This window comes from Phoca vitulina, unplaced genomic scaffold, assembly GCF_004348235.1.
Source record: "Phoca vitulina isolate PV1807 unplaced genomic scaffold, GSC_HSeal_1.0 scaffold4, whole genome shotgun sequence".
Classification (NCBI taxonomy): Eukaryota; Metazoa; Chordata; class Mammalia; order Carnivora; family Phocidae; genus Phoca; species Phoca vitulina.
In genome coordinates, this window is record NW_022589707.1 from 82847592 (window position 1) to 82865930 (window position 18339).

Here is an 18339-nt window from a genome sequence, read left to right on the forward strand (position 1 = left end):
TTTGAACATTTTAACCAAAGAAGATACACAAATAGCTAGTAGGCACCTAAAAAAAATGCTCACCATCAATAGTCATTAGAAGACTGCAAATTAAAACCATGGTGGAATACCACCACAGATCCCCTAGGATGGTGATCATCAAAAAGACAATACCCAGGTCTGGTAAAGATGTGGAAAAACTGGAACTCTCATACATTGCTGACGGCGGATGTAAAGTGGTCCAGACACTTTGGAGAACTGCTCGACTGTTTCCTGAGAAATTAAACACGCACACACACCATACAGCTGCAGCAATTACACTTCCGGGTATCTGTTCATGAAAAACGACAACGTATGTCCTCAAGGAGGCTTGTATGTGAATTTCAGAGCAGCATTACTCATCACAGGTAAACACTGGAGACAATTCCAATGGTCATCAACTTGTGAATGGATCAACAAATGTGGCAGATCCCTACAATGGAATACTACTCAATAATAAAAAGGAGCCAACTCCTGATACATGCCACAACCTGGATGAATCTCAAAAACATGCTAAGTGAGAGAAGCCAGATACAAAAGATTACATACTGCATAATTGCATGTGTATGTAATATCCAGAAATGGTAAATCTATACTGACAGATCGGTGGTTGTCTGGGGCTGGGGACAGGAGCAGAGAATGACTACAAACAAGCATGAGGGAACTTTTGGTGGTGGGGGGGGGGTGACGGAATTGCCCTAAGACTGGATTATGGTGATGGTTACAGAGCTGTATAAACCTACTGGAAATTACTGGATTGGACAGTTACGATGGATGACGTTTTGGTATGATAATTTCCATATTTTGACAGTGTACTGATACTGTCACTGTCAAAAATAAAGGGGAAAAAAGACACTTCAAGTGAAATAGGAATTGATCTTCAAATATGGGTGATGTAAAGGGTGAAGTCCATCCTGGAATAAAGATGGCAGAACAATGAATAATGAACTCTTGTCCCTGGCTAATTGGGAGAGAAAAATGAAAAACTTAAAAATATTTATGATTTTCTTTTTTATTTCATTATTTAACTTTCTAACCGCCTTGGTTTCCTTAGGTGGAAAATAGGAATAATAATAGTACAAGGATAGTACACTATTCACAGGGATAGAATGAAGACTAATGAGATGTTGGACCTAGGGCTTTCGGTATAATGCTTGGCATATAACTGCTAGGTATTAGCTATTAGCAATCATGAAAATATTCAGGTTTCCTCTACAGATGTGAAAATACTGAACAAAACACATCTATGTTTTTCTCTAATTCCACAGCTATGAAATTTCCCTAAATGTAAACACAGAACCACAATTAAATCAACTTTGTCAAAGTTAGTTGTAATAAAATTATTGATACTGGATAAATGTTGGTTTTTCAATCAGATTTTTAAAAATAAATCCATTTTCAAGGCATACATTGACATATTTTAAGAATACAAAATGATTAACAAAATGAGATGTATCTACTGGCATGAATGAAAACTAGCTGATTTAAATACACAAGTTTATCAAGAAGCATAAACTGTGTGCTAAAGACATCAGTTAAATCTTATACAGTGAACAAGAAAAATATAATATCCTAACTTCTTGTTTCTTCTAACTTATTTGACCATTGTTTATTTTTATAAATTATCACAGAATTATAGGGTTTGAAAGAACCTAACTAGGCCATTTATCCCCTTCAGAATTTTCTCTCATAAAGAACTTATCGTACTTTAAATAAATAGTGCAACGAAGAATCCATAACCTACTTGGTAGCAAGCACTCATCTTTCAGAAGAGTGTTCTTTACTTCTGTTCTTTCCTGGAAAGAAATCCACTTTGCTTTTGGAGCGTGGGAAGTACTGGTTTCATTATAAAATGAGGGGTATTATCAGGTGAATTACACAGTTCTTCAGATAACCAGGTTCAAGTACAAATGGGGACAAGAATGATTGAAAATTGGTACACCACCGAACTGGGTGTTCTGGGTTCCCCTTTTGTTGGACAGTGAAAAGAGCTAAAGAATCAGGGACGGGGACATGGGGACATACTCAGGTGCCACGCCGTGTAGTTTAAGAAGCGGTGGCCAGCATACACTTGTAAATTTTGTACTGTTCAAGAGGGAAATGATCAGCCAAGCAAAAACAAGGACAGAGAGTTAACTTCCGCTGTAGAATAGATGAGCTGCATCACGTTAGGGGAAGAGTGACCTTATGATAAGGTGCCATATGTAAACTGCAGTACATATTACCTTATTGTGCCTGAAATGTTTTATTACAAGCAAAATATTTCTGGGTATTCATTCTGCCAATTATTTGTATTTTTCTTACGTTCTAGTTGCACAAAAATATGCAGTATTTGTGATCTGAAAGGACTATTTTACAGTATCTTCAGAAACCACTGATATTTTCATATTTACTTAGATTGTCTAAAAACCGTGTCATTCGGATCTTATAGACCTGTATTTTTAGCCACATTACTAGCACTGATACTTGTGAAATACTCAAAACTGTGCCTAGAATTATTTCTAGAGCACAGCAGGTTAGGCAACATTTTGAGCTTCCAACGAGCTTTCGAACTTCTGGGGTCCTAGCCACTTCGGTGATTAGCAGCTCTCTGGAAGGGGAAAAGGGGAGGCGGCCGTCCGTAGCTGCTGCTGGCAGGGAGGCTCAGGGGGAGCCCAGCTATTCCATCACTGAAACAAGGTTGGGAGCCTCCCCTCCATCCCCTCAGGCTGCACGCTTTTTGTGACTTCCTTCCCTCTCCGAAAGGAAGAGTCCCTTGACATCTACTTTCTCCTGGATGAAATGCGGTGTGGGAGGAGAAAAGGCTCACAGGGTAATTTTAACCCAGGCTGGGCTCTCTCCACCCTCTGGGGGAAATCCCATGCAGCCCATATGCCTCTAGGGACAATCCTATCTGAGGTACTATTTTTAATAAAGAATACTATCTGCGGTAAGAACAGAACTGAAACATGGCCAGCATACCCTTTATTACAGAAATAAGAATTTTGAGACACTCCAAAAGGCCTGAGCATCAAAACAATTTTTATTCTATTTTTTTTTATGTAACTGATGAGTTGGAGAATTTACTACATTTTATTTTTCTTCTTTGCTTCTTTGAAAAGAGCAGATAATCTACCAGTTTAACACTGGTAGACTGAAAACTCATTTTCACATCTCTTCCCATCTTTTGCTTGTACACTGGCAGAATTTGGATTGCCACTAAAGAGTAAATAAAATTTTCAAGCTAGCTTTTCTCGTTTTATAAATGAAATATCCAAAGCCCAGATAGGCTGTGCCCCCTCCTCCAGTTCACAAACAGGACTTTGCATCAGAGGTCGGATTAGCTTCCAGACTCTCAGCTCCCCACAGTGCTCTGAACCATGCCTCACTGCCTCTATGAATTCACGTTACAAAGAAGCAATAGAATCATCTAGGCAGTGAGGTTTAGCTTTAGTTGATATGTACAAAGCAAAAGGCATTTACCTTTTTTCATTTTCCTTGACCAATCTATACATGATGTAAGGATTTACATGGCAGATAACAAAGCAAAGATGAATTTGGTTGGCATAAACAATGATTCGGGTTGGTATATATACAACCTCCACGAAATCCAGGTTAAAGGAGTTAATCAGATAAAACTTATTTTTTTAAGCACACTGTTGGCAGGTATATTCAAATGCTTAGAAGAGATGGGAAGCTACATTTCATATGAACAATAAAAAAATTTAAAAACGACATTAGCCCTTTAACAATACATTATTTCAATAGTTTATTTTTGTTAATGATAGGGATATCTTCTCAGTAAATTCAAATAATTTTGTAACAGTGAATGATAAGCTAGAGCTAGAAAAGTTAACACCTAGCATTATCTTGAAATTTCAGGGGGGAAAGTGGTTGATTGGAGCTTCACCTTTCTTTCTGAATCAAACGATACTGACGGAAATAAACACATTTTGAATAGAACTGTATCTGGTTCTTTCATATTTCAAATGTAAAAGTCTTCTGATAGAGAAAATTCTATTTTTCTGTACCTGTTTAGATGATATTCCAGTAAAAGTCAACACTTGGATCCTAGGATATAGCTAGTGAAAACATAAGTGATGGAAATTTAAGAAGAAATTAGCTTTTCCCCATGACAGAAAATCAGTATCAAATACATTCAACATGATTATGGTGACTAAAGCAAAAATACCAAGTATAAGATGATAATAGTTCTTGTTTGGCACATATATTAATAAATTTTCAAATATCAAACAATAGAACAGCAATATCTACTAAAACCAACTAGCACAATAATAAGACTCCTAAAACACAGTTAATTATTCACATCATAAAAACCTAATTTCCATATGAATTCTGTAGGCAAGCATACCCTCCGTGCTGTGCAAGCTGGTCCAAGCACGTACTTTTCCAGGATTTGCCAGTATTTCAAAGTAAACTCATGCTGAACCCAAATCCTAACCGAACTCACTGATCTGCTGATCAGGCCCTCACTTATGAAAATATACACACACCCTTATCACAACTTTGAAAAGAATGGAAGGCCTTCATACATGTCAGTTTTTAGTTTTATCCAATCATTAATTTTCTGCAGAGTTGTTTTTTCTTGAGTTAATATTTTTGCAAGTTTTTTCATTTTTTCTTCATTTCTTTCTATGTACTTCAACCCTTCCAGCTGCAGCTGATTGAGCTTTTCATTTCGGCTTTCATCCAGAGGTATGTTTTCACACATTACAGGATTAAATCTAAAATAGGTGTCAGGAGGTAACAGACCATCAAGCATTACGTGGACTTCTGTTAAAACAAATAGAGAACAGGGTAGATAAGAAAATTGATTTATTCTGAAAATTGATTTATTCTGCAATGATCTAATTTTATCCTTATTTAAAATTATCTTCTTTGAGGGCAAATTACAAAGCCTTATTTCATCACTCCAGGCAATTAACAGTCGGTCCAAGGAATCCATACTAATGACTACAACTACAAAATGAAATTCATCTCCCAAGATCATTCATATAATTCTGCTAATTAGAGTACTTGCTCCTGTACTCTATTCTCTGTTTCTGGTCATACTGTTAGCCACTGCTGAAATGCCTTCCCAACTTTCCTTTTCGTGTTTTATAATTTTTGGTATCGTCTTTACTGAGGGTTAATTTACATACAAAATTCACCAATCTTAAGTGTATAATTTGAGAAGTTTCGACAAATGAGTATCTTTGTGTAATCACACCAGTCATGACAGAACATTTCTATCACTCCAGAAAGTTCCTTCATGTCTTTTTATAGTTCCTCTTCTTATTCTTTGCCTTTTCTAGAATTTCATATAAAGAGAATCAGGAGTATATAGCTAGCTCTTCTGTGTCTAGCTTCTTTTACTTAGCAACATGCTTTTGAAATTCATCCCTGTCATAGTATGTATCAATCGCTCCTTCCTTTTTATTGGTGGGTAGAATTCCACTGCACAGATAGACCACAATTTTTTCTTTCCGGTTCTGGTTCTCTTCAGTTTTTAGCTAGTAGGAATAATCCTGCTGTAAGCATTTACATGTACATCTTTCTGTGGATACATAATTCCATTTCTCTTGAGGGAATATTCTGCGATAAAACTGCTGGGTCATATGGCAAAAGCATACTTACCTTTTTTTTTTTCAACTGACGTATAGTTGATAGACAATGTTACAATGTTACATGTTCATCTTTTTAAGAACTGCAGCACTATTTTCCAGATGGCCATATCATTTTGCATTCCAACCATTAATATATCAGAGTTCCCACTGTTCCACATCTTTGTCAAAACTTGGTATTGTCAGCCTTAATTTTAGCCATTCTAGAGGATGTGTAGTGGTACCTTGTGGTTTTACTTTTCATTTCTCTAATGACTAATGGTGTGAAGTCTTTTACGTACTTTTTAGTCACGTGCACATCTTCTTCAATGAAGTGTCTGTTCAAATATTTTGCCCATTTTTTTTTTTTAGTGAATTTGTTTATGTGCTTTTTATATATATAATGTGGGAATTCTCTATATAATTTGGATCTGTTTATATATTTGGTTCTGATAATGGACCAGATACATGTTTTGCTGTATTTTATTAGGTCTACAGCTTTTCATTTTACTAAAAGTGTCTTCTGAAGAGCAAAATCTGTACTTCAGTAAAGTCTAATTTATTTATTTTTTTCTTTTTTGGTTCATGCTTTTTGTGTCCTATCTAAAGAATCTTCACCTAACCCAAGCCATTAAGATTTTCTCCAGGGTAGTCTTCTAGAAGTTTTACAGTTTTAACTCTTTTATTTAAGTCTATGATCCATTTCAGATTAATTTTTGCATATGGTGTGAAGGGTCAAGGCTCACTTTTTTTTTGAATATAGTTAACCTCATTGTCCCTGTACTATTGGTTGAAAAGACTATCTGTTCCCCATTGAGTTACCTTGTCAAAAATCATTTGAGCTGACACATATGGATCAATGCATCATTGATCTATATGTCTATCTTTATGCAAATACCACAGTCCCTTGCTTACTGGAGTTTTAGTTTTGAGATCAGAAGGTGTAAGTCCTCCAAACTTTGTTCTTTTTCAAAACTGTTTTGGTTCTTCTACGTCCTTTGCATATCCATATAAATTTTATAGTCATCTTGTTAAATCTCTACCCCAGAAAAAGGCTGTCTGGATTCTTACAGCAATTGTGTGGTGTCTACAGACCAATTTGTGGTGGGTCACTAAAACAACACTGAGATTTCCAATTCATGAGCATGGTGTATCTACGGACTTTTTCAGAACTTCTTTAATTTCTGTCCAGTAATGTTTTGTAGTTTTTACAGTTCAGGTCTTGCACATAATTTAAAACAAGTAATTCCATCAGTGTTTAATATTCTCATGCTATTATAAATGATGTTTGTCCTTGTATATATTTAATTTCAATTTCCAACTGCTAGTATGCAGAAATACAATTGAGTTTTACTGACCCTGTATTCTCCAACTTTGCTGAACTCATTTGTTAGTTCTAGGAGCTTTTTAATAGATTCCTTAAGATTGTCAACATAGACAATGGTGTTATCTATAAATACTTACTTCATTTCTAATCTACCTGCCTTTTATTTCCTTTTAGTGCCTTGCTGTACTGGAAAGGACCTCCAGTACAATGCTGACTGGAAGTGATGACATATTACTCTGCTTCTGATCTTAAAATAGAAATTATTCAGTCTTTCATCATTAAATATGATGCCAGCTCTAAGGGGTTTTGTTTGTTTGTTTTAATAGATGCCCTTTGTTGGGCTGAGGAAGTTCCCTTCTGTTCCTAACTTACTGTGAGTTTTTATTATGAATGGATCTCAAATTCTGTCAGATGTCTTTTTTTTTTTTTTTTTTTTGACAGAGACAGACACAGTGAGAGAGGGAACACAAACAGGGTGAGTAGGAGAAGGAGAAGCAGGCTTCCCGCTGAGCGGGGAGCCCGATGCGGGGCTCGATCCCAGGACCCTGGGATCATGACCTGAGCAGAAGGCAGACGCTTAACAACTGAGCCACCCAGGCGCCCCTGTGAGATGTCTTTTCTGCATCTATTGAAACCACCACAAAATTTTCAATTTTTCAATTTTTAGTCTTAAATTAACATTTCATTGTTTTTTTAATATGTTAAACCACTCCTGTATTCTTGGGATGATCCTACTTGGTTATACTGTATTCTCCCTTTTATATATTGCTGAATTCAATTTATTAGTATATTTTAAGGATTTCAGCATGGGAAAGCTAGTAGGGAATTGGTATTTTTATGTATTTTATAATCCCCCGCCCCGCCCCCCCGCCGGTTCTGGTGTCAGGGTAATGCTGGCCTTATAGAATGAGCTGGCAAGTATTTATCCTTCTTCTGGTTTTTGCAAGTTTTTATGTAGAATTGCTATTAATCTTATCAGCTGTATTTTTCATTTCAGATAGTGTATCTTTCACCTCTAGAAGTTTGATTTGGGCCTCTTTTATATCATTCATTTCTCTCATCATATTCAAGTCCTCCTCCAGGGGCGCCTCGGTGGCCCAGTTGTTAGGCGTCTGCCTTCGGCTCAGGTCATGATCCCGGGGTCCTGGGACTGAGCCCCGCATCGGGCTCCCTGCTCCGCAGGAAGCCTGCTTCTCCCTCTCTCACTCCCCCTGCTTGTGTTCCTGCTCTCGCTATCTCTGTCAAATAAATAAATAAAATCTTAAAAAAAAAAAAAGTCCTCCTCCAGCCCAGTAAAACATGCAAAGTATGTTTTTAGTAGTTACTGTAATGTCTTTGTCTGCTAGTTACCTATCATCTGTTTCATAGCTAGGTCTCTCCCCACTGACTGGGTTTTCTCTTACTGAAGGATGTCTTTTCTTGTTTCTTGGTATGCCTGGTAATTTTTTATTGGACACCAAACATTGTGATTTTTTATATTTTTGTGTGCTGGAATTTGTTGTATTCCTTTTAATATTGTTTGATTTTATTCTAACAATGGACGCTATTAACTGGATTCAATTTGATCTTTTTGAGGGCTGCTTTTAAGCAGTGTTAGGGTAGATCCACAGCAGCCCTCAGTCTAGAACTAATCTGATGCCACTATTGAGACAATATTCTTCTGAGAACTCCACTGCTTATCTCATGCATTACAAGGTCCTTCTAATCAACTTGATAAAAATTTGAGGTCCTATGTGAGCTCCTATGTGAGCTACTCTGGGTCCTATGTGAGCTCCAAGAACTGTTTTGTCTGGTGGTTCTTTGCCCTGCCTTGGGTAGCTTCCTCACATGCACGCACAGATCAATACTCAAGGGGGACACCCCTGCATGTCTCTGGAGCACTCTGAAAAGCTGCCTCCTCTGTTGTATTTTGCCCACAAATTCTAGTTTCCTGGGCCTCCATGAACTCCAACTCTGTATCTGGGTTCACCCGTCCTTTGCTACGACCTACAAACTCTTTTCAGGTAGCAAGCTGGGCAATCGCAAAGATTACTTCATTTATTTTCCTTCTCTCAGGGATCACGAACCCATGCCACCTGTCATCTAATGGCTGAAAACCACTGTTCCATTCAGTTTGCTAATGGTGTAAGGTGGGAGGAAATATATGGCCTCTATCATTTTATCATGGCCAGAAGTGGCACTCAACCCTCTTCTAAAATCTCAAAACCCTATCATCCTTTAAGACCTGTATCAAGTCTAATTTGCTTTTTTTTTTAGAAGATTTTATTTATTTATATGACAGAGACAGCGAGAGACAGAGAGCACAAGCAGGGGGAGCTGCAGGCAGAGAGAGAAGCAGGCTCCCCGTTGAGCAGGGAGCCCGATGCGGGGCTCAATCATGACCTAAGCTGAATGCAGATGCTTAACCGACTGAGCCACCTAGGGGCCCCTAGTCTAATTTGCTTCTTGTGAACTGTTTACAATAATCTAGTTTCATTTTCTTATTCCTCCTCTTAATTCACGGTCTTAATCGTCTACAACTATTCACCATTTATTTAGTAATTGATAATGCATTAGATTGAGCTACATGAAATTGCAGTTTTTATAGGTCAATAACCATCTAGTATCAGCAATTACATGTGTTTTACTCAAGTTTGTCATTAACAAGGGTGTAAGTATGCAGAAATAGCATTACTCGTTTCTTGAAAATTTCAAATTATTCCATCATATGATGTGCACCAGATATACATACAAGTATTCTGAGACTAGCTGATTAAAGCTTTTTCTCAGCAGATTGCTTAAAATAAGAATATTGTACAGACCTATAAATATGCTTTTTTTTTATTATGTTATGTTAATCACCATACATTACATCATTAGTTTTTGACGTAGTGTTCCATGATTCATTGTTTGCGTATAACACCCAGTGCTCCATGCAGAACGTGCCCTCTTTAATACCCATCACCAGGCTAACCCATCCTCCAACCCCCCTCCCCTCTAGAACCCTCAGTTTGTTTTAGAAATATGCTTCTTGATAATGATGGTGTTAATTCCATAGTTTAATGAAAAATATTAAGAATTTTTTTTACTATTTTTATTATTATTTTTTTAGAGAGAGAGAGCATGCACGAGTGGGGGAAAGGCAGAGGGAGAGAGAATCTTAAGCAGGCTCCACGTTCAGCACGGAGCCCCATTGGCAGGGCTCGGTCTTGCAACCCTGAGATCATGACCTGAGCTGAAATCAAGAGCCAAATGCTTAACTGACTGAGCCACCCAGGCGCTCCTCTTTTACTATTTTTAAGTCACAGATCAAGCATTATTCAATTTTAACTGTTCACTTGCATGTACATAAAAATATGCCACATGTATATGTTAATATATTCACATATACATATGTGAATATATGTATATGAAGCAATGTCATGTCATCTTTAAGAAAATTGTTTTATGATGCCATAGGCCATTTATTTCACTGCAGACATTCAGAAGTTTAGTATTCTAGGTATAAGTCAAATGCATTTGTGCTGTGATCTAATAAAAATGTTATGGGAAAATAAAAGAGAAAAAAGAGTATTTTGTTGATTTGATAAAATTTCAGATAGTGAAAAATCCAGTATATAAGCTTCTTTTGGGTTATCATTTACTAGATAAAAGTCCTTAGTGGGGAGTTTAAGATCCTCATGTGGGCGAAAGACTCGGCCAATAACACAATGATATGAAAAGAATGAGATTTAGAAGCAAGGGGCTGGTAAGTGGTAACAATTCTTTTTAAGAACTGAATAACAGATTTCACAAAAGACTTAAAAATAACAAAATAAGGAGATCTAGACCTCCAGGCCAAAACTAGACATTCAACAAACACTCACTGACTGCCTACTATGCGCGGGCATCACAGTCAACACAGTCAACTGGACAACCGCCCACGTTACGTTCTTGTGGGATAGAGACATAATAAGCAACGAAACAAGCAAATATGGAACACACATCCATGTGATGAGACAAATGCTCTAAGTCAAAAAAGAGAGAGAGAGAAAGAAGCAGGGTAAAAGGGTAGAATGACGTAGTGAGGGGGGACAGAAAGGAATCGGGAATGGTCTCTCTGAGGAAGTGACATCTGAGCAGAGACCTGAACGAAACAGAGGAGTGATGCAAGCGTAAATCTGAGGGAAGGAAGACCTCACACAGAGAGGGCAGCAACTGCAGAGGGCCAGAGGCAAGAGACTTCTGAGCCAGACTGAGGACAACTTGGTGAGGAATGGGGGAGGAGATGTATGCAAAGGCTAGGTTCAAAGGGCCTGCTGAATTTCAGTGAATGAGGCTTTTGGGTTTTGTTCTAAGTATGACGGGAAGCCTAGAGGACTCTGAGCAGGGTAAAGACATGATGTATATTTTAAGAGTCTCCAACTGAACCTCTGTGCTAATCCAGCTGTAGATACTTCTCCAACTGTATATGGGCATGGTAGTACTAGCATGCAGAGAAAGTAGTCTCCATTCGAGGGTCACTTAGAAGAAATGAGTGGGGAGAAATGAAAACAAAAGATTTGCTCCCCTCTGCTTCCTGAGCCCCCCATACAGACATAACATACTCTTTCGTAGGCAGCATCAGCATATGCTACCAAACACTGAGCTCTGGAAGTTAAAGTGCTTTAAGGCGGCAAACAGACAGACTAACCTTCTGTATCTGTGGCACTGTTGATAACATTAGACAGTTTGGTCTTCAAGCTCGTGTAAGTCACGGAGTTCCTCACATCACTCTCGTAACGCCCAGTGCCCAGGGACACTATGCACTCTAACGGGACATCGGGCCAAAGACATTTACACTCGTGCATTGCTAGCGCCGAAGGGTTATTCAGAAGCAAACCTCCATCCTGCAAAATACAGTGCAGAACTCTTAAAAGTGAAATTCTATTTTACAAATATGAAGACAAAAATTGTAAACAGGCTGAAATGTACTTACAAGGAGAGCTTAAGGAATGAACAAAAAATTGAACAAATTACTTGAAGACAAGAAATTCCTTTAAAGTGAATTTATTTTATATACTACAGCTTCAGAAAAGGGTAATGTGAAAGCTCACTGGCCTCATTAAGGTTTCCGTTCCTATTATGAAAGTTATTTTAACTTCTTTGATTGCTTTGCATATTTTTCTCAAACTACTAAAATGAACAAAGTTATTTTTAAAGGATAGTATCTTTGGCTAGTGGTTACTAGAGATTTGATATAAAACCTAACAGAACTGTGGTTCTACCAAACAATTAAAACTAGCTCTTCATTCACAAGTCAAATATAACCAAATTAATTCAACTAATTTAACTGAAACTTTATCAACCATACAATTTTGAAGTATTACATTCATTATAATGCAGATATGATCTAAACGAGGTAGGCAAACTTTGTATTTCTAAGCATTATTATAAATAATAACTATTTTGAAGACTTCAGGAGGAAAGAAGGGTAAAACATGCAGACAGAATACTGTTAAACCGTAGCAGAATAAAAGTATATAACTAGCCTCGCACTGCTGGGATAAACCTCACTTGCTATTAGTGTAACCATTCAATTTTGAAAAGCGACAAGTGTTAGAAAGTTACTCCTTCTAAAAAGCCCAAAAGCCCGTTATCATATGCATATGGCATTCATCTGCAGTGTGTAGCTTTATGATGCCTCTGGGGTAACAGAGATACACAGGGCTATGCGGATTCCCAGAGAAACGGTTTCATCACGTGTTTTCACTGCTTGCTCTAGTCTCCATTTTCCAGTAGGTTGTTTGCTGCCATTTCCAATCTAATCTCTACCTTTCCATGATGTGCGACCTCCATCACTCTCTTAACTACATCTTTTCAAAAGAATGTGGTTCATGTTTCAACGTTTATGACTTTCATGAGAAAAGGCTATTTATTCTTTCAAAAGACATTTCTTGTCAATGAGGGCCCATTTATTCATGGGTCCACCGTATTTCAGGTCCTTCACTCTTTTCTTAAAGTTCCTTTGCGGCTGAGATAAGCTTAAGTCGGGATGGTCTCTGAGACCTAGAAGACTGCAGACAGCTGGCCTGTGACTAGCCCCAGGCCCGGGACACAAGAAAGGGGGGCCCTGGTTTCATGTCATCTGCCACCTGACCGGCAGTAAGTGTCCTGAGGAGGGTGGAGCTTCTCTCTTCTGTCCCTTGTCTAGACTCAGGAAGAGGGAAACTTGTAGCTGGAGCAGAATGACGACACAGTAGCACACGTGCTAGCATTAAACTTCTCTTTATTACGGGTTCACCAGACTTAATTTTCAGTGTACATCTTAGTAAAACAGCTAAATGCCATCGTAATATAGTTATATCATTCCTAAACTCAAAGCAGCATGGCAGAGAATGCACCCAAAAGATCAGAATCCTAAACTAAAAACACATCACAGTGCAAGTTAACACTGTGAGAAGTAAAGCTTCTCTGACACCAAGCAGACAGTTTCAGTTCATTCATTAAAAGCTTAAATGTCCATCTACTCTATGCCAGGCCAAAGAGCATGTAGTGACTACAGTTTAGGGACTGCTATCCTTGTGTGTGCTGAGCTTGAAGCAGATGAACTGAGACTGCATCTGCTGGAAAGATCACTATGGAGGCTGGGATGTTTTTAGTGTTTTTAGAGGTCCTAGGCCCACTTTCTTCAGAGAACCAATAGAGGTTAAATTCACATGTCATCCTAAACTCCACCATGCTTCTGTTCCATTCAATAATGCCATTCAAATCTCTGAGCTTCCTTGCCACCGACACAGTCGTCCACTCCTCCCTGACATCCTAAACCCTTCCACTGGGCTGTATGGATCTTGTTCCACAGCTACAACTTCCAAGGTAACGTCACCTTCTTCTGAATGCTCTCTTTAACACAGACGTTGCTCTTCCCTAATGTTGTCTCCCAAGTAGCTGTTCTTTCCTATCTCATATACCTTAGTGGTTAGGAGGGAATGGTGTCCTATTTGTTCTTTAGTGTTCCTTCTAGACCATTACTAGTTCCAATCCACTTAGAAAATTCATATGCTTTAAAGGCCCAACTACTGGCCCATGCTACCATCACTGCTGTCATCTATCAACTTCTCATTCAACAAACCGTCCAGCACCTGGCCCATAGGCTTCCTTACTATCCCACGCAGAAAAGGGTAGAGATTCATCATACCACATGTGACTTTTCATCTTTAGAACACCCTAGACTCTCAGTTCCTCAATCCTCTTATCTTCAAAAACCATTCTTCTATCTGTTCCCCAAGGTCACACATTAGCTCTTGTTACCAAGATAGATGTAGTCTTTTGAGTTTGGTTTCTTTCACCTAGAATAATGCTTCTGGGATCCATCCATGTCACTGGACAGCCCAGTAATTCATTGCTTTTTAGGGCTGAGTAATATTTAATTACTTGGATGTATCAGTTGAAAGGAACTATTTTTAAATTTAGTTATTTTTTTATTTTTAGTTATTTTTTATTTTTAAATTTAGTTATCTTTATATATCTGTTGAAAGTCTTACATTGTCTATTTGTACTGTTTGTTTTTATTTTTAGTTATTTTTTATTTTTACCTTTAGTTATCTTAATATGTCTGTTAAAGTCTTAACATTGTCTATTTGTACTGTTTAACTTTGTAGAACCCTACTAGGATTCCTTAAATGTAGGTAGTAATAATTATTTCCTAAAGGCTTCTAATTTAAATTTAATTTTAATTTAGTCCTTTCAACTTTATCTTTTGTTTTCAATTAATAGGACACTGGAACGATATCCATCATATAATAGAGGTAACATTTCATTTCTAATTCAGCAAGAATTTAAAAAAAAATTTTAAGATTTTACTTTTAAGTAATCTCTACAACCAATGTAGGGCTCGAACCCACAACCTTGAGATCAAGAGTCCTATGTTCCCCCAACTGAGCCAGCCAGGGGCCCAAAACTACTTTTACCTTAAATTCTATAGTTATACTCTACATAACTTTTAACCGTCTTGGTATTTTAGATGGAACACTCCTGCACTATTTTATATAAAAGCCTACCAAGAAGGATCAGAAGAGACAAAAAGGGAAGAAAAGATAAGAAGGGGCAAACGAGGTTTAGCAAGAATTGATAATAGTAAAATCACTCCCAAATTAAAAAGCTGTCAGGTTTCCAATGGTTTTAATAGACATGTCAATAAATTGCTGTTCCTTAAACTTTACTGCTTTCCATCATGTAAGTGTGGAAGTTAAGATTTTTAAGGTGCTCACTCCAGTCTATGCAGAGGCACGCCAGCCCTTGAACTCCCTTCTTAGTCCACTCCTGTCCATGCCTCTTCTATCAGGAAGTCATCAGGCTAATGGTGCGACCATAGTATTTCCTTCACTTAGGTATTCATATTCATAGTTATCTATTTATTGTGTTATTTGGTTTTGCCAGGCCCACTGCTAGATACTGCAGTAAAACAGACTTAAAAAATGAACTGACTGAAAAATTTGCTATTTATCTCACAGAGGGATACAGAGAATTGTGTTTTAATAGCAATACATCATACATGTACTTACTAGCCTAAAATTTAGATACTTTTGATTGCTTTTAATGTACATTTAATCATTTCAAATCATACAGAGTACCTATCAGAAAATAACCATTGCACAATGGGAACTTCTCCTAATCATCTCACTCAGTTATTATTTTTTTAGAGTTTTAAAAAAAATTCTGTTTTTTATTATGGTAAAATGTACAAAACATAAAATTGGTCCTTTTAAGCATTTTTAAGGTTACAATTCAGTGGCATTAATTACATTCAGAATGTTTTACAACCATCACCACTATCTATTTCCAAAACGTTTTTATCACCCCAAAGAGAAACTCTAAAACCATTAAGCAATTTTTCCCCATTTTCCCCTCCCAATCCCATTTCTGTCCTACCCACCTATTCATTCTTTAGATCTCAACTGGAGTGGAAATGTAAAGCCAATCGTGACAGAATAAGCCCCATCTTCTGTATTTCTTAACGCTATGCATATTTTCATTATTGAATTTGTTTTTTTCAAGACTTTATTTAAATTCAAGTTAGTTCACATACAGTATAGTGTTGGTTTCAGGGGTACAATTTAGTGATTCATCAGTTGCATATAACACCCAGTGCTCATCACAAGTGCCCTCCTTAATACCCATCACCCAGTTAGCCCATTCCCCGCCCACCTCCCCTTCATCAACCCTCAGTTTGTTCTCTATAGTTAAGAATCTCTTATCGTTTGCCTCCCTCTCTGTCTTTATCTTATTTTTCCTTCCCCTCCCCTAAGTTCATCTGTTTTGTTTCTTAAATTCCACATGAGTGAAATCATATGGTATTTGTCTTTCTCTGACTGACTTATTTCATTTAGCATAATACTCTCTAGTTCTATCTATATTGTTGCAAATGGCAAGATGTCATTCTTTTTGATGGTGGAGTAATATTCCATCGTGTATGTGTGCCCACATCTTCTTTATCCATTCATCTGTCAATGGCCATCTGGGCTCTTGCCATAGTTTGGCTATTGTGGACATGGCTGCTACAAACATTGGGGTGCATGTGCCGCTCCGAATCACTGTGTTTGTATCCTTTGGATAAATACCCAGGAGTACAATTGCTGAGCCATAGAGTAGTTTTATTTTTAACTTCTTGAGGAGCCTCCATATTATTGAATTTATCATCTTATTATATAACTGTGCTTATATTCTTCTAGTTTGAGCTGTTTGAGGCTATGGCCCAGGAAACACAAACAATAAGCTGGCACTTATTAAAACCCTTATGTTCCTCATGGTTAACACAGTGCCCAGCACTGAGCTAGCAGTCACTACATTTTTTTTTTTTTTTTAAAGATTTTTTATTTATTTATTTGAGACAGAGAGAATGAGAGAGAGAGAGAGCACATGAGAGGGGGGAGGGTCAGAGGGAGAAGCAGGCTCCCTGCGGGGCAGGGAGCCCGATGCGGGACTCGATCCAGGGACTCCAGGATCATGACCTGAGCTGAAGGTAGTCGCTTAACCAACTGAGCCACCCAGGCGCCCACAGTCACTACATTTTTGACCAGTTATACTGAAAATTAATAGTTCTGGCCTGGCAAAAGCATCATCTGCCAGGTGCTAGGCAGGTTCTTTCTGCTGAAAACACTATTTACCTGGAACATTTATATGAAATATCATAATTCCTCTTAGGTTAATGTATTCTGAGTTCTGGACATAACCTTTCAAAATGTAAATAAGGCCTAAGAGAAATAATATATGGGAATCTGTCATCAAAACCTTTACTGCAAATTAATTTACCAGGCTCTTTCTCCAAAGGCAGAGAATGAATGATTTAATTTTGGAGGTGGAGATGGAAAAAGATCAGAGAGAAGGGATATGCATATGTCCAAACTCATCAAACTGTATTCATCAAATATGCCCAGTTTTTTGTATATCAATTATATGTCAATGAAACTGTTGAGAGAGAAAGAAGGGTTAATTTTGTGTAAAACATTCTATTTCAAGATAAATATGATGCTACTTGGGCAGGGGGAGAGAAGTAATACTTGGAAAGCTACTCAAAAAGAATTCTTCTCACTTCATAATTTTCTAGGACATGTAATAAACCTGGTAAATACCGTAATAATATTCTTCTCTTTATAGGCAAAGGTAAATGAAATCTACAAATCTACCTACTCATACCTCTTAATTGTGGCACTACTTTCAATAACTGCTCAGAGTATTAGTCTAAATTTATACTCTACATGGTTCCAAAAGGATATGGAGTAACTTACATTAGAACATGTATCAGACATGACAGTTAAAAGAGATTTAAAAAATGAGTCTGTAAATAACTCAATGTAATTATTCAAAGAGCTTAGGATAAGAGGATTGTAATAAGTAAGTACCATATTTTAGTTTTAAACTTCTTAACAATTTCTGAAGAGTTGGAAAGGAACTTCACTTGAATGTTTTTTTGTTTAAGCAATCAAGATCATTCACATGTTAGAATATCCTAAACAATCTTTCACGGCGCCTTGTGAGTAGAAGAATATCCCATTTCTTCCTCAAGTTTGGAAGAGAACATGCAGTAAGAAAAATATTTTTTTTTTTTTAAAGATTTTATTTATTTATTTGACAGAGAGAGAGACAGCAAGAAAGGGAACACAAGCAGGGGGAGTGGGAGAGGGAGAAGCAGGCTTCCCGCTGAGCAGGGAGCCCAATGCGGGGCTTGATCCCAAAACCCTGGGATCATGACCTGAGCCGAAGGCAGACGCTTAACAACTGAGCCACCCAGGCGCCCCAAGAAAAATATTCTTAAAAACAGGGTTTGCTTAGAATCCAGATTTCATGTGAATATTAATTAGATGTACAAATCTTCCTGGAGTCAAGTCAGTGATTTACATAAAAGTATATTCTCTGTACACGTGGTTATATACTTTACATAAACTTTATATAATAAATTATTTTATTCTGTAGCTC

General features: G+C 37.5%; 1 protein-coding gene across 2 annotated transcripts in view; it reads right to left on the reverse strand.

Moving 5' to 3' along the window:
- Positions 1-50: 50 nt before the first annotated feature.
- The window catches only part of PNPLA8 (patatin like phospholipase domain containing 8), a 46566-nt gene continuing 28277 nt past the window's right edge, over positions 51-18339 (reverse strand). For both annotated transcript variants that reach the window (XM_032402432.1, XM_032402430.1), the window contains exons 9-10: positions 11579-11774; positions 51-4791 (exon numbers count right to left, since the gene is read on the reverse strand). In XM_032402432.1, coding sequence (XP_032258323.1) covers positions 4517-4791; positions 11579-11774 — 471 coding nt within the window. In that variant the 3' untranslated portion in view covers positions 51-4516. The remainder of the gene's footprint in view (positions 4792-11578; positions 11775-18339) is intronic.